Source organism: Asterias rubens, chromosome 15 (assembly GCF_902459465.1).
Source record: "Asterias rubens chromosome 15, eAstRub1.3, whole genome shotgun sequence".
In the NCBI taxonomy this organism is placed as follows: Eukaryota; Metazoa; Echinodermata; class Asteroidea; order Forcipulatida; family Asteriidae; genus Asterias; species Asterias rubens.
The window spans coordinates 9,680,807-9,704,787 of record NC_047076.1 but is presented as its reverse complement, the minus strand read 5'-3'; the positions used below and the strand labels follow the sequence as shown (position 1 = coordinate 9,704,787).

The window sequence follows — 23,981 nt, the reverse complement described above, 5'->3', positions numbered from 1 at the left end:
TTTGGGTTTGAGCAACAACTTACCTATTATCTTGAAGAGCTTCTTTTGATCTCCTGAGGATTCTTGTACTTGAGATGAATAATGGGCGATCTTTGCCTGGTTGATAAAATTTCTGACTACTTTACATTGGCTGCGAAATTCTTGTCGTTGTATTTCCAGTTTGCCATTTTTCCGCCATTTCCGCTCCAGTTGACAACAGATCTTTCTTGCTGTACGAATGTCATCATTAACCCAGGAGACTTCAGTTCAGACCTTGACTGATCTTGTTTTCCAAGGCGCAAAATTATCCAAGATGTCACAGAAAGTACTCTCATATTGGCTGACATAGGAATCCAAGCAGTCGTGATGAGACCTAACTGTGCTGGATAAGACCTAACTGTGTCTTTGGTAGAATGGAAGCACCAAGCACAATTGATGCTGATGGAACAAAGCTGACCACAGATGAGTCAGTACAGTACAATGGTCTAGCAAGCAGGGAGAGAATCAAAAGGATACTTACATTGTACCTCCATTGTCCCCAGATGAACGAACAATGTCCATGGACTAGTTGGATGACTGCACAGGCAGCAACCAAAGAGTGAGATAGCTTTTTATACACCAGAATTTTCAACAAAAATTCCAACACAAAATCCCCCCCCCCCACAGTAGTGTGGGTAGGGTCTACGAACGAATACTTACCTGTAGAGCAAATTACTACAATTGCATATTCCCTATGCGCCACTAGGTAACACTAAGACTTTTTTACAACAAGTGCAACAGCGCCCTCCATCGCCCAGTGCACACCGGCGCGAACGCCATGCGCAATCGCCCTCTTTCTCGGAAACTCATACGTACAAGTATACAAGAACCAAGTATAGTGGGGCAGGCGGGAGGGATGCTCTACAGGTAAGTATTCGTTCGTAGACCCTACCCACACTACTGTGGGGGGGGGGGGGGGAGTCTACGTCACTCTACTTACCTGTAGAGCAAATTACTACAATTGCATAGACTAGCACCGTTTTGGAAGGCGGTGGGTATACGCAGGACTATTGCACATCTTTATACAATTATTATGGCGTCATGGCAACGAGGCGCGACCGGAAGTAGGCACCAGCTGTTGCAAGAAATCAGAAACACAAAATATGGGGGCCACATTGTCCGCACACGACCCGGGGGTGTCGTCCCAATAGGACAAGGAAAAAACATTATCAATGTTAAACAGTGGCACAAATATATGGCATACAGACAAGAACTCACCGAGGGTGAAGACTTGATGCGAAGAGGACTAGCGGGAGGATGACCCACGGGAGGCCGACTGCAACACTGCACGGCCTGCCTGGCCATCAGTCTGGAGTACGTCCTTCAGGTAGCACTGTGAGAAGGTTGTAGCACTCTTCCAACAGGCTGCCTTGGTTATATCCTCTATTGGTATACCTTTAAAAAATGCCCAAGAGGACGACACCCCGCGTACGTTGTGGGCGTGAATATTGCCCTCGGCTGCCGGCCACCCGCCCGGAACGGAGCGGATGGCGGTAACAATCCAGCGAGCTATAGTACACCGCGTTACCGGTTGATGAGGGGTTGTCGAGGCCAAGAATAGTTGGTGATGGCCAGAGCGGATAGGCTTGGTGCGGCTTATGTACCATTTAAGCGCCCGGACAGGGCACAAAAGCCTGTCAGCCGCGACCGCAGAGAAGGATTTTAAGTCCGGAACGAAAATGTCCGGAGGCTGAAAAGAATCAGACTGATTCTTTGTAATAAAACCTGCGGAAGGAACCAGCCGGATACCACCGGGTTCCCAACGAATGTGACCCGGTGCCAATGTCAGGGTGTGGAGCTCGCTACGTCTGCGTGACGTAGCAGCCGCCAGCAGAAAGGAAACCTTTATTGACAACTGCAGCAAAGGAGCGTTGCTGAGGGGTTCGAATGGGGGACCTGCTAGAGTGGATAGAACACTCTGGAGGTCCCAAGATGGGACAAGTTTGCGTACCGCAGGCTGGAATACAAACATGCCCCTTGCCAGCTGACAGATCGCTCGATTGGTAGAAATCGAGGAGCCATCAGGAAAGCCCTCATGAATGGCTGCAATGGCCGACCGGTAATTTTTAACCGTGGCGGTCGCTAGCCCACTCTCGTAAAGGTTAAGAAGAAAATCCCCTATGTCCTTCAGAGAAGCACTGGGGGGACGTATAGATCGCCGTCTACACCATTAAAAGAAATGGCGTAGTCGGCAATCGTAGATCTTACGAGTGGAGGCACGCCTCGACTGGGCGGCAAGCTCTGCAGCCCAGCGTGAAAGGCCTGCTGTGCGGAGCGACTGGGTGATAACACCCAGCACGTCAGGTGGAGTTCCCTCGGGGCCGGATGAATCATCCCGGAACTGGGTTGATAAAGTAGATCCGGACGTTGAGGCAGGACCACCGGGCGGTGGACCAGGAGACTCACGAGTCGAGGGAACCACGGCTGACGCGGCCAGAACGGGGCTATGAGGAGCACCCGGCAGTGGGCGGTCTCTATCTTGGTCAACACCCGGGGGATGAGCGAGAATGGCGGAAAGGCGTAAGCCAGGAGGCCCTCCCACGGAATCGACAGGGTGTCGATCTGCCATGCGTTGGGGTCTGGAACCCTTGAGCAATACGTTGACAGCTGATTGTTTGCCCGTGAGGCAAACAAGTCTATTTGGGGCCGATCGATCAGCCGGAAGAGGGTCTGTGCCACCTGAGGGAGCAAGGACCACTCTGTCGGGGCAATCCAGCCCCTGGAGAGGGCATCGGCTGTCACATTCTCTTCCCCCGGGATGTGAATGAGTAACATGAATATCATGACCCAGAGCCTCCGTAGAGCAGCCCCGATTGTCTTCACTACCCGGGTGAACACTCGGGGCGAAAAGGACAGCCCGAAGGGCAGGGTCGCAAACTTGTACATGACGCTGTTGTACATAAAGCGTAGGAATTTGCGATCCTTGGGCCTGATGGGCACGTGGTGGTACGCGTCCCTCAGGTCCAAGCTCGCCCCCCAGGCGGGTGTGACGATAGATTCGAGAATGGTCCGCAGCGTCTCCATACGGAAGCACTGCGGACGTATGAATCTGTTGAGGGGTTTCAGGTTTAAGATGGGGCGCCACTCGCCCACCTCAGAAGGTGGACATGAAACCCGTCCGCGCCCCTTGCATGGGAGCGGCGTAAATTGCTCGTTTCTGGAGGAGGGAGGAAACCTCCCCCTCGAGAGCCAACCACTTCCCCATGTCGGACGGAATCGGAGTGGGCCGAATTATCATGTCCGACGGGGGGGGGGGGTCCTCGTGAACTCGAGCGCGTAGCCATACTCGAGTGTCTCGAGGACCCACCGGTCGGCAAAAAGATCGGGACCTGTGAGCGGCAAGGCGTCAAGACCAGGATGGTCCTCAAGCCATCAAGGCAGTGCAGGGCAGCGACCACGAGATCGGCGGGAACCGCCGAGTCGCCATCAGCGCCCAAGGCCAAATACTCGGAAAGGAGTAACAAGAAAGAAGTGGACCACATCCCAAAACGGGAGGCTGAGTTCAACTTCTTAGCCACTTCCTCCAATTTCCCACGGGCCTTATCGGCGAAGGGACGTTTGGAGGAAGTAGCCCCCCGGTCGGCAGGGGGGCGACTCGTCCCGGGCGAGTGCCCAGTACTCTTATCATGGCCCATAGATGAACCCGAATCAGAAAATTCTGACGCCAGGTGCAAACTGATCCCCGACAGGGATGTTACAGTCCTGGTGGTCACAGGTGGCCCCACAGGGGCCAGGGATACCGCTGGGACACGAGTCTGCGTCGGCACCGGTACCGAGCGGTGGCACAGCGGAGACGCCGGGGCCCTGCTCACGGTATGAGGGATACCGCTACCCGAGGCCACCCACTGGTGGTCGAACGGGACCGGTGCGTCGACCCGGGCCGGAAAACCCGGCCGGGCTGACACGCCATGAAGGGCCGACAAAACGGGCGGAGCCACTGGGCCATGGCCCTGCTCCAACCTGCCCGCCAGGGTGGCGGTCAGCGCTTGAAAGGCCTCCATGAAGTCGGCCCGTGAAAGCGAGTCACCGCGGTGTTGTTTGCCCCTGCGGGATTCCCGGGAGGAATCACTGGAGCTCGAAGAGCGCCGTGACCTATTCCCCTTTTTGGCCTTTTTCCCTCGACGGAAGAGAGGGCTGGGGTAACCTCAGATGTCCCTTCGGACACGGGTTGTGTCACGGGGATCCCAGAACAAGGGGTAAAACCCAAGGATGAGGACGGACCCACCGAGTGCGGGATACCGGGGGAACCCCAGTTCGCCGGCTCGGCATGAGCAATCTGCCGACCAACCGCCAGCGCGCCCAGCCTGATGGCATGAGCGGCCGGGTTATGGTCGTCAAACTCAACCCCGTCCCCCACCACGGCCACCGAGGGAGATTCGCTGGGGCTGGATGGGGAATGGCGCACTGAGACACGCGGAGGGGGGACCCCCTCCGTCCGCAGATTGCGCATGGCGTTCGCGCAGTGTGCACTGGGCGATGGAGGGCGCTGTTGCACTTGTTGTAAAAAAGTCTTAGTGTTACCTAGCGGTGTATAGGGAATATGCAATTGTAGTAATTTGCTCTACAGGTAAGTAGAGTGACGTAGACTCACTGTTTTCACAATTCAGATGACTCCAGGATACACAGAAAAAGTCCTGAAGATTCCAGGTGTAGTAACAAATCCAGTTGTATAAGAATAGGAACACAAAATGAGCAATATACATGTACTAAGAAATTAGCAAACAAATACAGAGCTGATTTGAGTGGCCGCTGTTAGGTGCTCAGGCAAATCCAGACAAATGTGCTTACGCAGGATGTTGCCAAAAGGAGTGGTGTACATGTAGATGTTGAACTATTGGGGGCCAACTATCGATCCCTGTGGTATGCCATATTCCAAATCAAGATGTTGAGACAAGGAGCCGTCAATACATACACTGGTTGTTCTTCCAGAAAGGTATGACCCAATCCATTTGAGCACATTACTCTCCAATCCCATCTCGTCCGCGAGCCTGTTTAACATGATGCGGTGGTCAACGGTGGACACTGGTTGATAGTACTTTAGCTCATTTGGATCAAGAGATTGTTTCTTGATGACAGGAGTGATGATGGCGTGCTTCATCAGTCTGGGAAGGTGCCGGAGTTGAGAGAGCAGTTAGCAATCTGAGTTATGACGGGAATGAACATACGTACATTCTGCTCGATGAACCATTGTAGGTATTTGATCCAGCAGACATGATTTTGCTGGAGTATTCATGATGTACTTCTGAATGTCTACTGCGGTAACATGATCAAACTCGGACATTGTGCAGATAAGTTCATGAGTTCGTGGTTGTTGTGGTTCAGGGAGCGATGAGAATTAGCCAGCTCTGTTTCAATGCCATAATAATTTTGGCAACTTTACCAGCAAAGAATGTAGCAAATTCGTTGCTAAGCACCATTCGTTGCAGAATCATAGGCAGGTAAAGTCTTGACTGGTTTTTTCAAAAGAGTATTTACCCTCTTGAAGACTGTCTTGGTGTCAGCCCCCTCAAGCTCTTTCCTGTAGTGATCTTGTATGGCCTGGTCAATCATGTCATTTACACGTTTGCGCTGATCCACATAGAGCTGCCAATGAACCTGAAGTCTTGATTTCCTCCAGTTTCGTCCAGTTTCGTTTTCATTGTTGTACCATGGTTGGCGAGGTCTATCAGAGTGTACAGATGTCTTAAAAGGAGCAAGACAATCAAGAGTTTCTCTGATGGAATTTTCATATTTGAAAAGCTGCGGGAATGAAAACGTACTGTTGCAGCAAATCACATTTGAAGGATTCACAGTCAACTCAATTTAATAGCTTGCGTGTGGTAACTTTTGTTTTCACAGGTTGTGGCTTTGGCTTTGAGCTGTGCAGCTTACAACAAAATCGTCAGACAGCAGTGAACCTATGTGGCAGTCAGTAATAAGATGATCACTTTCCCTAGATACATGTGTATTACAAGGTCAAAGGTATGTCCAAGATCATGGGCTGGGCCAATGACATGCTGGGTCAAACTAGCACTCAGAAAACGTGAACTGTCATCCACATGCAGATTATAATCCCCTGCTATGATTAACTTACTGTTCAAAGAGTTCACAAATGAGTCAAACTCCGAGAGAAATTCTGCAGGTGTAAAGCCATTTCTTGGTGAGGGTGGTGGTCTGTAGATTGCAAAGTAGTACACACTTTTGCACGCGCTGTGAAGAATGCATGCTCGAATGTTTGTAAATTGTATCCAGTAGTGTAGGATCGCAGACCAAGTTCTTCCTTGAATATAACTCCCAAGCCACCACCAAAGGAACTCATACTGCGTGGAAGGCTCAAGAATTTGTAACCAGGCGGGGTAACTTCACCGATTACAACCTCGTCATGTTGGGAGAGCCAAGTTTCGGTTATTTTTATTTATTTTTTAGTTTAAAGATATAAAACTGTCATCAAAGCGACTTGCCCTCCCAGACCCATCCAACAAAAAACATACATGTTAATAAAAATACAGAAAATAAAAGCATGAACTTAAAATATATAGATAATAACCTATAAAAGTACAAAACACTACATTAATTAAAATCATGAAACACCGAGCTGGCCCACACATTCTGGCAAGATAATGACATAAGACCAAAACTGAACACTCGTAGATATTACAAAATATCACCCATAGAAACAAACCAAGCAAAGTAGATACAACAAATATGGGACGAATGTAAAAATAGAGCGACATTATGAGAACAAAAAAACCCACTATTTAGCAGCTGTGGAAGATTGGCAATAACAGATTTACCCTAAGAACTAAAATGGTCACGTAAATTACATTTGAAAACACTAAAAGGCTCAGTGACAAGACAGTTACGCAGATCACGATCAAGCTCTGAAAATATTTTACGAAATCAAGTCCACAAAATTTGAATGCATTGACCCTAGGATGGACATGGTGGAATGTAAGTGAATCTAAGTGATGACAATTAACATGAAAATAATCAAGTAAATTTGACATAAAATACATGTTAGGGCTGTGTATTGTCTCCTGTTGTCCAAATACATGTACATTTGTCCAAGTGATTGAAGGTGATCTTCATAGGGTTGCTCCAGGTACCTTTGTATTAAAATCTCATTGACATGCTTGGTGAGGTACACCCACCAGGCCGGGGAGCAGTAATCCAGTAGTGGGACTACCAAAGTTTATAAATACATGTACAGCGCTACATCTCGCGAGCAGTCACTAGTTTCGAGACGAATTAGGCCAATCATTCGACTACATCTAATGACAGTTTCTTCAACTTGCCGATCCCAGGACAGGTTGCTCTGAAAATTGCATCCAAGCAGTTTGATAGAGTCCACACACTCTAACAAAGTTCTGGAGTGTTGGTAGGCAGGCTTGAGACATCGTTTCCAAGTAAAACGAATTGCTCTGCACTTAGTTGGATTTAAGGTGAAGGGAATTTTGGTCGGCCCAGTTAGATACAAAGTCCAAGTCCCTCTGCAATACAGTGTCAGGGTCAGCAGAGCAGACATTTCTGAATAGAAAAATGTCATCAGCATATTGGATAAGCTTGGATGAAAGGTGAAATGTGAAGTTGTGAAGTAATTATCATCAAGTCGACTGAATTCTCAAGAATATATGAAGAACACATTGTCGTCTTATTTCGTATGGAGTGGGCATTCCAAAGGGCAAAAGAAATCTGGTCACAGTCTCTGCTGTCCTTGGAGTCAATAGACAATTTAGAATGTCTAATATGAGCACTTGTAATTCCTCTTCTCGTAGGCTTTTGAAAATGCAGACCCAACGACTTATATTAATAACTTTCCAGTTTCAAGTACTATTGCATGCTACGTTACTCATCCACCATGCATTTGTTGTTCTATTCACCGTGCATGTTTTGTTCCATATGATTCGATGCGTGTATATATTCTACAAATAAAGTATAAATAATCATTTTTTAATTGTTTTTTATAAATTTGTTACTATAACTATCTCAAGTAGTAACCTTTTTTTCCACAGGTCCCTCACACCTTTGTTTAATATCATCCAACTGATATCCATCCGCTGATCTTGCTGTTCTTTATTAATTGACCATTGTTAGTTGCATCATGATGCAACTTGCTCTCTAATCCTACCCTTTCATGTTTCACTGCATTGTTATCGAACAATGCATTTACCACTTTTATAGTCCAGTAATCCATCCTTTCATACTAAACATCCTTTGTCCGCACCACTTTACTCCTATTGGTTCATAGCCACCAATTGTTTCTGAAATAGAAACTTTGATTGGCTACATTTTTCCTGCTGCTTTCTGGATCCTTCCCTCAATCCCTTTCCCCTCTCTTTTTCTATTAATGGATATAGAGTCGTAGTGTCGTAACTAATGATTAAAAGGTTTCTTCAAAATATACCAATTATTTGTAGTACATGTAACATTGGTTCTTATAAAACAAATTTTTTTCATCCAATTAACAACATGCATTTTCCTACCAGTGGTGACTTGTAGTAATTTTGAAGGATGCAGATGAAGTCAGTTATTGTCAGCATACCTGTTGATTAAAAGTACCAGTTAATGCACAATCTCTATAATATTACATGACAAGTTAGTTTCTTTCTTCCATAATGTCACTATTGAGGGGGAGGGGGGGGGGGGGTAATTCAAGAAACTGTTTAAATACAAAAGAAATGTGTTTCTTGAAAAAAATTGCGTACTACATGTAAGAACAAAATCATTTGGATAAACCTTGAAACATACATGTCATTCTGCTTGAACAACTTTTGATCCAGACTGTGGTGGTTCGTCAGTAGTAGACGGTAGTTGCAACAAAATGGAAAGTTGTTGCATCTGCTGAGCAACTTCTTCATCCTCCACTTTGGAGTACCCTATAGGGAAGGTTGATATGCCCCCGGCAACTTAGTGTATCAGAGCGAGAACATTTCACAGAGACATGGGTCAGTGTCTGTGCAGCAACATGTACCTTGGTATCAAGCACCATAGATGGCTAAAGGCTAAATGGACAGACACCAGAGCCAGCTACATGTAGCTGTCTGGGGTTTGCCTCTCTGGCTACCCACCATGGTCGAGGATTGAGGGATGTTGGGCAGTAGGGGAGTGTGGAGCATGACTAGTCATGTGTGACAGACACCCAACAATGCCCGCCTGGTGGGTGATTATAATAGGGCTGATAAAGCACTGATATTGTTTTAAAAGCTTCCATAAAGAAGACACAGTAGTTTATATAAACAGGTAACAAGCAACAACAAAATTGCTGATGATGGACTTAATTACCCGCTACCTTTTTAAATATTGTCCGAGTAACCTACCAACTTGATTAAAATAGCTCTTATTTGGGTATCCGGTCTATTTATACATGTTATTTTTATCTTTCCTTTGTACATTTAAGTTTAACTTACCCACAAAATCCTGTTTTTCACTATCCCAAAGAGGAGCAGCTCTTACTCCGTTGTACACTAATGCAAAGAAAGCTTTCTTGACCTGCAGATAAAATATGACATAGGGATTTGCAAAAGTGGACTTGTTTTTCTGTAAGACCATAGGATATACCAAAGTGCTCCAGGACTGGTCTCAGACCTGAGACTGATCTCCAGCCCACTTTTGTGTGGACTCAGTCTTGGAGCACCATGACTCAACTGACAACGACTCCGCACTAGGACTCAATGTGATTCAACTCAAGATTGGAAAAAGATGCAACTGGAGCTACATGTACCTGAATGGTAGCAATATTGCCTGCATGGGGGCATAGGGAATATGCAAATTAGCATTTCGACTCTACCGGTAAGTAGAGTGAAGTAGACTTGCCTTTTTTCTTGCGTGACTTGACACTTAACAAATCAGGCTGAGGCAGACAAGACCAATAGGAAGGTTTCGAAAAACTGCAATGAAACTCATCAAAACAACCCATCCTGCTAGTTTGTTCAGTGTTTGAGAGAAAATTATTTGCTGACAAATTATGCAACAGTCTACCTGCAGGTCACCAAATCTCTTTTTCTTTTATCTGCAGATTATTCATCCTTTTTCGTGCATGACCTCAGCGATTTCCACCAGTAGTCCAAAACCCACGTTACGAAAAAATCAACCATTAAACAGGATGGTTTTCCTGCACGGTGATTGGCTGACGATGACATCATACATTGATGTGGCAGCTTGCTGTTTTTTGCGGGTATGGTAGCTGAATGGAGGGTCAGCTTATAATAGACTGGCTCTTTTGTTTTTGACTAACGCTGGCCTGGTGGTCGGGGCACCATACCCGCGAAAAACAGCAAGCTGCCACATCAATGTATGATGTCATCGTAAGCCAATCACCGTGCAGGAAAACCATCCTGTTTAATGGTTGATTTTTCGTAACATGGGTTTTGGAAAACCGATGGAAATCACTGTATCCTAACTTGACTAGGTACGATCCTGTCTCGCTTGTAACATTTCCAGGAAGAATATTAAATAATCTATCCATGTATAAAACTATTGGAATGTTGCTGACATTTATAACGGGACATTCATAACGGTCTATGCCAAGATTGGCATCCCCAACCACCAATGTAAGGGCTACAATGTAGATGGCCAGTTTGTAGAGTGCCGGCAGATTAATCCAGAGATCATAAATTCAAATCCACTATACATTGTACATGTACAGTACCGATTGAAAATAACTAGACGCCGTGCGATAAATTTAGCGCGATAGAAATGCCTTGGCGCGACAGACTGTTGCGCCGCCTAACGCGTGGGTTTTATCGCGCCAGACAACAAAATGCGTAAACAGCCGTCGGCAATTAGTCGCGCGTAGGCGGTACTCTTTCGCGACAATCTCCACGCGACAATCTCCACGCGAAAAATGCTGGACCATTCTCCTTGCATGGTTGCGTGAATGCTTGAGATGTGATTCATTGTTGTTCCCAGCTGAAAGCAACCACAGTTTACAGCCTATTACAGCTTTATTTGGAAGGAAAAAGCCGGTTTGATTTGAAGAACTATTTACTGAAAAGAAGTTTGAAACTCTAGCGGCATCACAAAGGAATTGTTGCTTATAGACAGCCCATTCCAAATGAACCAATGCAAGAAAGTTCTATACAGTCACTTTTGTATAAACCTACCGCCTAAAACTAACCCAATAGGCAACGACTACGTCTTTATTTGGAAGGAGACAGCCGGTTTTACTGGACGAGCTAGTTTCAAAAACAAGTATAAAAAGCTAGCGGCATCACATAGGAAGTGTAGGTGTCCTCTTTTGCCACTGTCCCCAGTGAATTAAATTCCCATCAATGGGAAAGTCGGATCCCCAAAAGACCACACTTTTTAAGCAAAGCTTCTTAAATGTTTTACCAGCGGCATCTCAAAGGAACCGTTGACAGTGGAGCTGTCACTCATCTTATTGAAGGGCGTGCATTTTTTTGGGTCGGGATAAATTTATAGTGGGGGGTTTGGCCCTGCGAGTTTTTTCAATTATGTGCTATAAAAAGGAAACATAAACTTGCTTTAACATAGTTCTTTAAAAGTAGGATGTCGTCTTACAGAAATAATTTATGATTACAAAGTCGACAGCCTGAGAGAAGGATATCGCCTCCTTGATACGTTTTATCTTCTTGCTCTGATGCTGCAAAACGTATACGTAAGATGACAACATCATGAGATCAATTATGTCGGATAATAAACTCCTTGAAGTAGAATGTCATTTTCCAGATGCTGTTCAAATTAAATTCATGTTTAATAACATTGGACTCATATAATCTAGTCAAGGTAGTCGAACCAATACAAAACTTTTATTTAACATCAAAATAATTTGAATTTAAGTAGGATTTGAAACTTGTACATGGTGGAAAAACGATATAGAAAGGTTTGCGGTAACACCATGTGATGACTATCTCTAATGAGTTTTGGGGTGGTTCTGAAAAGAACCGTTGGTTTTCAACTTTGAATTTAAATATAACTCTTGTTACCATAAGTTAAAAAAAAAATCATTAAACAAATGTCAATAAAAAAATTATGAAAAGTAATTAAATTCAGGAAAAAACCCAATGTTTTAGGGAGGCGGCGTTAGAACCTTTCCAAAGCTTATTGACCTTGCCGCGGCAATTATTTCATAGAGAAAGCGGTATTGGCCCCAAAATGACAGAAGTCCGATCAACAGCATCAACAAACTACGTCTTTATTCCAAACTAGAGCGGCATCACAAAGGAATCGTGTTTCTTTGATGATGAAACTCGTTACCCCCCCCCTCCCCACTTTGAATGCGGTTCAAAGTGTCAATCACTTCAGGAAAATCTAGCATCGGGGACATTAATAGACAGAGATATGTTTAAGGGGTAAAAATATACATGTGGATCTACTTCTGGGAAACCAGACCAGGAACAGAGATTAGTTTCCTAAAAGGCACTTTTTAATAAGTTATAAAAAGTCCGATCGACAACAGTTTCTAAAGAAAACCTAACATTTATTGTATTACATGTAGCTGTATACATGTAAGCAACTAAGGATGTGTAACGTATTCTGTGCCGTTCGTGAGAAATATGAATGAGGTTAAATCAGGAATTTGACTTGAAATAAACGCAACTTGTAATTAACGCAACGGACGATACACATATTACATGACCCGGCCCAGTTTTCTTACCTTAAGCTATTAAAGCAAAACAAAAACTGCGCTTACGAGGTGCTTCGCCTATTATAGCGTCTATAATAGCGTATTTTCACGGACTGGTTTTAGCATAGCTCTAAGGTTTATAGCAACGGTGTTATGCTTGTGTGCTTGCGTTCTCCACGTTTTTACTAGGCATTATTTGCCTACATAAAACGAGGACCAAAAGTGGACAACCCTTTCCCGAAATCTGATAGAGTTAACAGAAATGGGGCGCTTGTACAAAAGGCGGAGAATGGTGATGCAAGTTTTGCCAGCGGTAAGCAGAGCCATAAAAGTTGGCATGGACTCTGCGTTGAGGAGTTCACCCACACAATACCAAATTCCTTATTAAAACGGAAAATACTGGGTATGAAAGATCTGAGATGATTATTATTTTTATTATTATTATTATAAGCATCAGTTTCTGCTGAACAGCGATTAATTAATTAATTTCGGTAGAGTTGAACGCAATAACAACAGAAAACACATAGTTACGGGAGCAGTAAATGTTTAATTGCGTCAAAAAAGGTCATGACATAACATTGTGGTTTGAGAATTGTCGGACTTGGCTACGATCCAGTGATAATGTTGTAATGTATCTGTTTTTATTAATAGTACAGAACCTTATTCCCCCCACGCGATAATTCCCAATTGATCTTAATGATAAGCATTCGCACTAAATTAATGGATTCCACGCGCTAAATTAATTATTCCACATGAGATGGAAGAGCGAGGCGCGGGCGATTGTTATTACTCACCGTCACTAACCACCCCCCCCCCCCAGAATTGTGTAGGCAATACGAACTGTTTGCAGCCAAACTAAGTACCCTTGGCTCACACTTTGGGGTTCTACATACATGTACACCGATCTAAACTGGTGCACCCCCCCCCCCCCCCCCCCCGCAAAAACATAAATAACTGTGGTCTGTATCTTATACGAAAGTGGAAAACTTATGAATCAGTGATACAAACTCAAGCGGTCATACTCAACGTATTATTAACAAAGAGGCCCTTACTGTTTTTTTTCCTAGTCGGTTTTAAACTTCTTCACGGCGTGGACATTATTCACCTTTAGGAATAATATTTACTCGACATTTTATGTAAGATTGAACCATCCGAAAGGTTCCAAAATGCATTTTGAGAAAATAATGTTCTTGTTCACTGTTTTTACCAATCATATTTAATTTGTACTGTCTCCGCATAGAAATAAAAATAGTCCAGAAGTAGCAAGATGTCATGCACAGAACAGCTTTTAAGAATATGTGACGATTAATTATCTTCTTTTAGGATGTCATACAATTAGACGACGCTCTACTTTCAACTAGTCGTCATCCCAAGTTAATTTTTATCTCAAAAAGTAATTTTCCAAACATTAAAAAAATGTGTGATTGTTCGCATTTAATTGTTTCAGTCCTAAGTCAAAGATAGTAAAAGTAACAAAACACTTAAACTACTTAAAACTACTTAAAACAGTAATAACAAAGCATGTCAATAATTTAATTCCAAAAAATACATAGTTTAAGAAAGCAGATAATTTAACAGAACTTTCAATCATAAAAAGTTCTCTAGCAAGGTATTAATAACAGTCAACGACTCCCGCGGTGTGGACGTGTTCTTTATTTAGGCACCATACTCCGAGCGGCGTATTCCAAAGCATGGGCCTTGTCGCATCAATTATTTCCACACGCAAGCGATATAACCACAAAAAGACAGAAGCCCCGATCCACAGAATCAACCAATCACGTATTTATATTGAAGGAAGCTGCTGTTTTATGTGAAGGCTTATAAAATAAAGAAACTCCAAACCACAGCGGCATCACAGAGGAATCGTGTCCCCCCCCCCCCCCCCACGTTTGAACGCGGTTAACATCACAAGTGTCATTCACGGTAGAGAAATTTATCGGGGACTTTTATTGGCGGGGACATTTTTAAGAGGTTTAAATATACTTGTGGGGTTTATTTTTGGGAAAACAGACAAGGTAACCGAGAATGGTTTCCTTAAAGGCCCTATCAAATATTAACAATAATATCAGGCAAGCATTTAAATGAAAAATTGCTGTTGTTTTTATGTTGTTCGAAACGTCCAGACGATTTATCTCTCAACTCTTCTTAAAGGCAGTGGACACTATTGGTAATTACTCAAAATAATTATTAGCATAAAACCTTACTTGGTAACAAGTAATGGGGAGAGGTTGGTAGTATAAAACATTGTGAGAAACGGCTCGTCTTGAAATATTAGTCCATGAAATGCTTTACTTTTTGAGAAAACGGTAAAACAATATAAATTCTCGTTAGCGAGAACTACGGATTTATTTTAAACACATGTCATGACACGGCGAAACAAGAGTGGGTTTTCCCGTTTTTTTTCTCCCGACTCCGATGACCGATTGAGCCTAAATTTTCACAGGTTTGTTTTTTTATATATAAGTTGTGATACACGAAGTGTGGGACTTGGACAATACTGTTTACCGAAAGTGTATAATGGCTTTAAAACAGTCTCCATAAATACCATCTCGATAAAAAAGCATGTCAATAATTTTAATTCCGAAAAATACATAGTTTAAATAAGCAGATAATTTAGCAATCAACGCATTCACGCATTTCTCCTGCATTTTTTAAAATTCGTCCTCTAGCAACGTAAATAAAAAAGTCAACGATTCCCGCGGTATGGACGTTTTCTTTATAGGCACCATACTCCAAGCGGCGTAAGAATATTCCAAAGCCCATGGGCCTTGTCGCAGCAATTATTTCCACAAAAAGACAGAAGCCCCGATCCACAGAATCAACCAATCACGTATTTATTTTGAAGGAATCTGCTGTTTTACGTGAAGGCTTATAAAATAGAGAAACTTCAAACCACAGCGGCATCACAGAGTAATCGTATCCCCCCCCCCCCCGTTTGAACGCGGTTAACATCACAAGTGTCAATCACGGTAGGGAAATTTAGCGGGAACTTTTATTGGCGGGGGACATTTTTAAGAGGTTAAAATATACTTGTGGGGTTTATTTTTGGGAAAACAGACAAAATAACCGAGAATGGTTTCCTTTAAGGCCCTATCAAATATTAACAATAATCTCAGGCAGCATTTAAAAGAAAAATGGTTATTATGTTGTTCGAAACGTCCAGACTATTTATCTCTCAACTTTTCTTATTATTTGTGGACTGTAAATTATTGTTTCTATTTTTCACTGGCCCTACTTGGAGACTATATTTTAACTTATAAAGTTAATATTCTTTAGATAGAGTATCATTTAAGGTTAGTTTATCAATTAGGCCTATATACTATATACACAACCAATGTAGTTTCATGAGGAATATCCACTGTTTGGCGGCAAATGAATACAAATTTTTCTCATGACTTTGCTTAGCACAGAAACTCGGACCAAACAAACATCACGTGAAGCTGTCAATTCTCCTAGTTAAGGATACAAAAGCTCGGAGGAACAAACAAAAAAATACACCACAAAGTCAGCTTTTACTTTTAGGCATGGATAATTTGGGGTAATTCTCAAAAACTGAAATAAGTTTTATAGTTTTGTTTCAGTTAGAAAGTTAAGTTTAAAGCTGCTAAGACGAAACAAATTTCGTCACATTTTTTGAAGTCTGCACCATTCTTGTAAAAAATCAAGTTAGAATAGTTGATCAAATACAATGTAGTAATACAACCACAGGCATCACATTATCACAATGTTAGCGGTACAACCACAGGCATCGCATTATCACAATGTTAGCGGTACAACCACAGGCATCACATTATCACAATGTTAGCGGTACAATCACAGGCATCACATTATCACAATGTTAGCGGCAACGCTTCATAGCAACACTGTTGCTAGGAAGCGCGAGGATCTTTCCATTACCGATGCACGTGTCTCCAGTCGGATTACATAATATTTTATGGAAGGTCCGACACTATAAAACCATTCTATTATTATTATTTTTTTAAGCACAGCCTAATATTAATTGTATCAGCTGTACAATTATAGCAACTTTGGATGTGTAATGTACACTGTATTCTGTCCATTCATGGGAAATATGAATAAACGCAACGACACACAGTGCATGCTGATGATACATGACCCGGTCCAGTTTCATAGTTTCATGTCTCTGTTACCGTAGGCAAAAAACTGCGCTTACGGTGTACGGTGCTTACGTCTATGTTTTGCTTGTTGTGTAATCCGCGTTAAAATGGACAACCCTTCCTGAAAAACTGGGGGGAAGTCCGAAATTCTGATTTTCATAAAGCTGAACTTGAATCTGCTATGAAATGAACTTATCAGGCCTGTAAGTATAAAAAAACTGACCGCCAAGCATGCACAGACAAATCTGGCTTAAAAGAAACTTGTAATCAGCCAAAGTTCCGTAAAGATTGTATTTTTGCAACCGGTTGCCTACTAAGCTTAGTATAGGCATTTGCTAAGCAATATTTTTCTGTTTAACAACATTATGAAATTGGGCCCTGCCATAATTAAAGCATGTTAGCACGTCTATCATGTCGCCTGCTAAGCACAGAAAAGTATTACATAAACAGGTAACCAGCCGAATTTTTACATCATAAAGTTTAAATTGTTGTGACTGGTGCCCACTAAATTCTTGCTCAGCAAAGAATGTGTCAAGCATTAGTTTCTTGATGAAAAATGTACTCGCTGGCGTTTTGATTCAACACTAGCTGGCAGATTCGAATACGCCGTCATTATTTACTGCACAGACCTTTACTACACAGACCGCATACGTACAATGTGCACACGTTATCCACACATTATACACACACACAACTAGATTTCATTATCGATTTTTTTGAGATGAAAATAACCCTATACATTGTGTGTGTAGGAAAACATCCATTTTGTTACGTTAGATCAGTAGCACTTTTTCACTACAGCATACATGTAGTCAATTTGCCTGTAATATTCTTTTCAATACATTTCATAATTATTTACATGTACAGTAAAAAAAACAATTCATAAACAATTAAATACTCACCCGAAGTTGAACATCAAAGACCACCAGTTTGGCACTAGTGGGAATAATTTCATAACATTTGTGATTCTTCATGAATCGAACAAAGGTCATTTCTTCAGCTTCTGTGAAAGAAAATGTTACATTAATTTGTAAATTTTTTTTAAAATCAATATTGAAGGAGGGTTTAAATTGTTGAATTAATCTGAGACTGTTACCACTTAGTATGTGTCAAGTTGTGTGTATTCTTGTAAGTTGCAAATCATGACAATCACTGGTTGTTTAAACTTTTGCAACTCTTTTTCAATTATTATTGATACTTACTGGTGCAAAACATGCATTATAATGTAATTGCTTGAATACAAACGTTTTTTAAAGTCTGCAATTTGTTATAATTGAAAGATTAATGAAGAATGTATGATATCGTGTTGTGGTAGGGGTGCGTTTGTTGTGGTAGGGGTGCGTTTGTTGTGGTAGGGGTACGTTTGTTGTGGTAGGGTAGTACGTTTGTTGTGGTAGGGGTGCGTTTGTTGTGGTAGGGGTACCTTGGTTGTGGTAGGGGTGCGTTTGTTGTGGTAGGGGTACGTTTGTTTTGGAAGGGGTACAGTTGTTGTGGTAGGGGTATGTTTGAAGTGGTAAGGGTGCGTTTGTTGTGGTAGGGGTGGGTTTGTTGTGGTAGGGTTTCGTGTGTTGTGGTAGGGGTTGTTGTTGTGGTAGGGGTACGTTTGTTGTGATAATGGTGCATTTGTTGTGGTAGGGGTGCGTTTGTTGTGGTAGGGGTACGTTTGTTGTGGTAGGGGTACGTTTGTTGTGGTAGGGTAGTACGTTTGTTGTGGTAGGGGTGCGTTTGTTGTGGTAGGGGTACCTTGGTTGTGGTAGGGGTGCGTTTGTTGTGGTAGGGGTACCTTGGTTGTGGTAGGGGTGCGTTTGTTGTGGAAGGGGTACGTTTGTTTTGGTAGGGGTACAGTTGTTGTGGTAGGGGTACGTTTGTTGTGGTAAGGGTGCGTTTGTTGTGGTAGGGATGGGTTTGTTGTGGTAGGGGTTCGTTTGTTGTGGTAGGGGTGCGTTTGTTGTGGTAGGGGTACGTTTGTTGTGATAGGGGTGCATTTGTTGTGGTAGGGGTGCGTTTGTTGTGGTAGGGGTGCGTTTGTTGTGGTTGGGGTACGTTTGTTGTGGTAGGGTAGCCTTTGTTGTGGTAGGGATGCGTTTGTTGTGGTAGGGGTACCTTGGTTGTGGTAGGGGTGCGTTTGTTGTGGTAGGGGTACCTTGGTTGTGGTAGGGGTGCGTTTGTTGTGGTAGGGGTACGTTTGTTTCGGAAGGGGTACAGTTTTTGTGGTAGGGGTATGTTTGTTGTGGTAAGGGTGCGTTTGTTGTGGTAGGGGTGGGTTTGTTGTGGTAGGGTTTCGTGTGTTGTGGTAGGGGTTGTTGTTGTGGTAGGGGTACGTTTGTTGTGATAATGGTGCATTTGTTGTGGTAGGGGTGCGTTTGTTGTGGTAGGGGTACGTTTGTTGTGGTAGGGGTACGTTTGTTGTGGTAGGGTAGTACGTTTGTTGTGGTAGGGGTGCGTTTGTTGTGGTAGGGGTACCTTGGTTGTGGTAGGGGTGCGTTTGTTGTGGTAGGGGTACCTTGGTTGTGGTAGGGGTGCGTTTGTTGTGGAAGGGGTACGCTTGTTTTGGTAGGGGTACAGTTGTTGTGGTAGGGGTACGTTTGTTGTGGTAAGGGTGCGTTTGTTGTGGTAGGGATGGGTTTGTTGTGGAAGGGGTTCGTTTGTTGTGGTAGGGGTGCGTTTGTTGTGGTAGGGGTACGTTTGTTGTGATAGGGGTGCATTTGTTGTGGTAGGGGTGCGTTTGTTGTGGTAGGGGTGCGTTTGTTGTGGTTGGGGTACGTTTGTTGTGGTAGGGTAGCCTTTGTTGTGGTAGGGATGTGTTTGTTGTGGTAGGGGTACCTTGGTTGTGGTAGGGGTGCGTTTGTTGTGGTAGGGGTACCTTGGTTGTGGTAGGGGTGCGTTTGTTGTGGTAGTGGTACGTTTGTTTTGGTAGGGGTACAGTTGTTGTGGTAGGGGTAGGTTTGTTGTGGTAAGGGTACGTTTGTTGTGGTGGGGTGGGTTTATGGTGGTAGGGGTTCGTTTGTTGTGGTAGGGGTGCGTTTGTTGTGGTAGGGGTGCGTTTGTTGTGATAGGGGTGCATTTGTTGTGGTAGGGGTGCGTTTGTGTGGTAGGGGTGCGTTTGTTGTGGTAGGGGTATGTTTGTTGTGGTAGGGGTGCGTTTGTTGTGGTAGGGGTGCGTTTGTTGTGGTAGGGGTGTGTTGTTGTGGTAGAGGTACGTTTGTTGTGGTAGGGGTGCGTTTATTGTGGTAGGGGTGCGTTTGTTGTGGTAGGGGTGCATTTGTTGTGGTAGGGGTATGTTTGTTGTGGTAGGGGTGTGTTTGTTGTGGTAGGGGTACGTTTGTTGTGGTAGGGGTACGTTTGTTGTGATAGGGGTGCATTTGTTGTGGTAGGGGTGCGTTTGTTGTGGTAGGGGTACGTTTGTTGTGGTAGGGGTACGTTTGTTGTGGTAGGGGTACGTTTGTTGTGGTAGGGGTACGTTTGTTGTGGTAGGGTAGTACGTTTGTTGTGGTAGGGGTGCATTTGTTGTGGTAGGGGTACCTTGGTTGTGGCAGGGGTGCGTTTGTTGTGGTAGGGGTACCTTGGTTGTGGTAGGGGTGCGTTTGTTGTGGTAGGGGTACGTTTGTTTTGGTAGGGGTACAGTTGTTGTGGTAGGGGTACGTTTGTTGTGGTAAGGGCGCGTTTGTTGTGGTAGGGGTGGGTTTGTTGTGGTAGGGGTTCGTTTGTTGTGGTAGGGGTGCGTTTGTTGTGGTAGGGGTACGTTTGTTGTGATAGGGGTGCATTTGTTGTGGTAGGGGTGCGTTTGTTGTGGTAGGGGTACATTTGTTGTGGTAGGGGTACGTTTGTTGTGGTAGGGGTGCATTTGTTGTGGTAGGGGTACATTTGTTGTGGTAGGGGTACGTTTGTTGTGGTAGGGGTGCATTTGTTGTGGTAGGGGTGCGTTTGTTGTGGTAGGGGTACGTTTGTTGTGGTAGGGGTACGTTTGTTGTGGTAGGGGTGCGTTTGTTGTGGTAGGAGTGCATTTGTTGTGGTAGGGGTATGTTTGTTGTGGTAGGAGTGCATTTGTTGTGGTAGGGGTGTGTTTGTTGTGGTAGGGGTACGTTTGTTGTGGTAGGGGTGCGTTTGTTAAGGTAGGGGTACGTTTGTTGCGGTAGGGGTACATATGTTGTGGTAGGGGTACATATGTTGTGGCGTTCGCGTGTTTGTTGGCGAGTTCTTACATGTTAACTGTGGTGTTAATGATTTGGTGTTCTGTAGGTGTTGGCTTGTTTGGGTGTTTGCATGTTGTTTGTGTTGGTGGTGTGTTTGCTTGGGGGTTGGGGGAATGATTTTATTAGCTTCTGAACTTCCGTCAAAACAGCTATTGTATTCATTGAGTTTTGAGTTTTAAAGAACTTTTTTTTTTTAAATGCCATACGATTTTTTTTCCTTTTTCTTAATCTTAAAAACAATAGATATGACAGACTTGAGACCTATATTGAATCAAAGCTAAGTACGTAACTCAATCACTCCACTTGGTGTTGTTCAATTTCTTAATCAATTAGCTGAGTTAGCATGAATAATGAATATTTAATTAGGCAATCTTGTTAACACCATATCTCACAAAATTAACGTCCAATTTTCAAATTTTCTTCATATGTCGATTCTCTGGGTATTGAAGTTATGCAAAATGAAGTAACTTCATGTCACGCCATCTTGAAATTATTTGCATTAATTGTATACATTTATTATATAATATATAAAATCATTCCAAATTTATTAGTTCCAATTGGCACCACGGGTTACCGTATTTCTTTCAAAGCTAGTGAAACGAGGTGTGAATCCTTTGGGAATCTCAACGAAAACAATATAATGGGTTAAACATTTTACCTTTTTTTTTACAATAAGAAATATGTACCTACATTAAAACAAACATTACTACGTATTCTTTTTTTTTTTTTCAATTTTTGGATAATGAGAAGCTTCTTTCCTGAAAATATAACCGATCCTGATTGTGTCCTTGCTCAGCACGATCTTTGGTGTACGTTCTACTCAAGGCGTTTCTATACATGGTTCTACATGTACCATTCTACCATACCTCCATGGTTCAACGATTGTAGTACGAATATGTAACAAAAAAAATTCGCGAGTAGCGCTATTTTTGAAGTTTTTCTCTTTGTGTTGTGAAGCACCACAAAGTGCCAGACTTTTCTGTCTAAAACTTATCACTGAAGACAAACCTATGTGGAACATAAAAACTTTACTTATTTTTTTGGCTTTGATCTATAGGCATCATTTCGTACGAGTAAAGTGGACAGTGCATCACGAATACACCTGCCTGAGATTTGGAAGCTTTTTATAAATGACCATCGAAATGGTAGGCCTACTATCAATGTATGTAAGTGTCCTGCCGTCGATTTCACAAAACTCTTCCTAACTTAAGACTAATCTTAGGGCATACTGTAGGACGAGTCCCAACCCTGCACTGTAGCATGCAGACCTTAAGATTAATCCTCAGTTAGGATGAGTTACTCGTCCTAACTCAAGATAAGACGAGTCCTAACTCTTTGTGAAATCGACCCGCTGTAGTTAATCATGATGTTCAGTGTTATTAAGAAACTTCAAAATCTTTATCAACAAGCATAATGGTTACGAATATTAAAGCGAAATTCAGATTAAGCAAACAGATTCCAAATCAACAAAGTGATTCTGAGTACGCGAATTGATTCATTCGTGGACATTTAAAAAAATTGAAATTGTAGTAGGCCTATCATTCATGTGTCTTGTGGTGAAACATTGAATGATGTAATGTAACGTACCATATAAATAAGCAAAACTGTAACGAATAAGCGAAATGGTTACGAATCAGCAAAAGCATTCAGAATAAGCGAAGTGATTCTAAGGCTCTGCATACCATAAGGGAAGAATCGGCGCTTACGGAAGCAGAGAATTGCCCTAACGTTAAAATTTTACAGCTTAGAAGGGATTATTGCTGCAGCGTGTGCATACCCTCATCGCTAGCACAGTAAGCGGAGAAAGGTGATCGTCAGCACAAAATGTTGCGGATTTGTAAGTAAAACCATAAACTGGGCCCTACATACGTTGGGTTTACTTTGCCTTATTAATACGTCAGCTCGGTTCATACTTCCTGCGAATGCGAATGCAACAAATAATTTGCTTCTGTTGACTTGTGCTCAACTCCTGCGAAACTTTCGCTATGAAAACAGCACCTTGACTTGAAAATTTGATTCGCATTCGCAGGAAGTATGAACCATGCTGTACTTGTTTGGTGAACCAGTTGTGTCCCTTACTACTTACTATTCACAACCACATAATAATCTTGTGGCACAAATTGCCCCCTTATCGTCAGGAGTAGGAAAGACATGTACAATTACAAAATGAGTACAATAAAACGTCTTTAAAAAATTCAAAATATATTAGAAAATATAAGGCACATGGCTTCTTTAAGCCTCTGAGTGCTCAGCCGAATATTAAGTCACATTATTTGATCATAGTGAATTGTGAATTGAAAAAGTGTTTGATGAAACTTTCTCGGTGGGCAATTTTTATTTTATATGGCCACAACATTTTTGTACCTTGAAGAAATGCCTTAAATACCAAAACTTTTTGCTTTTACAAAGTTCAACTAACCAGTGCAGCCTTATGTGTTTCTAAGTCAAGGTAGAGGTGACTCTTGGCTTGGCAAGTCAAACCACAAACATTTTCACTAGGGACTGTTTACATCGCGCACTTGAGAGGTAAAAGATTTGCCACAATTTTAGGGACACCTTGGAAACAGGACGTCCTACAATACATGTGCGATGTTCATTCTTATGTGCAAAAACGGAATTGTGGGATATTTAGTATTGCTTCCCATATCCATAATGTTTTAGATCGGGCCAGATTCATACTGTGGGCGGTATATACCTTTCTTTTGCAACGCTACAGCCCGTGTTTTTGCCAACCCAGAATGGAAAACTATGAAAAGCAAATCAAGAAAATCAAGAAAAGATAGCTATTTCTTGTAACAATGTAACCAAAATTTATTTTGTTTAAAACAAAACAATTAATTATGAGAGGTATTTTATTTAACTGAAAGTTGGCAGAAAATGTTGAACTTTGTTAAAACATCTGTTTTTATGATTTAGTGTTTTTACTAACATTCGGCCAACCATGCCAACCAAGGCGGTTTGTTTATCAACAAAAGAAAGGTCTTTAGTATGGTTCTTAGGTTCAATGAGATGGGCGTTAGGGGTGAGGGAGCAGTCCATGCTGTCTGCTGACAAATACTGACAACTGAACGGAAGCTAGCACAGTAT

The 23,981-nt window shown here is 42.8% G+C and overlaps 1 protein-coding gene across 2 annotated transcripts in view; it reads right to left on the bottom strand.

Annotated features, from left to right (window-relative positions):
• The window catches only part of LOC117300362 (5'-AMP-activated protein kinase subunit gamma-2-like), a 66,695-nt gene that overhangs the window by 27,170 nt on the left and 15,544 nt on the right, over positions 1 to 23,981 (bottom strand). For both annotated transcript variants that reach the window (XM_033784135.1, XM_033784134.1), the window contains exons 3-5: positions 17,604 to 17,704; positions 9,405 to 9,486; positions 8,481 to 8,539 (exon numbers count right to left, since the gene is read on the bottom strand). In XM_033784135.1, coding sequence (XP_033640026.1) covers positions 8,481 to 8,539; positions 9,405 to 9,486; positions 17,604 to 17,704 — 242 coding nt within the window. The remainder of the gene's footprint in view (positions 1 to 8,480; positions 8,540 to 9,404; positions 9,487 to 17,603; positions 17,705 to 23,981) is intronic.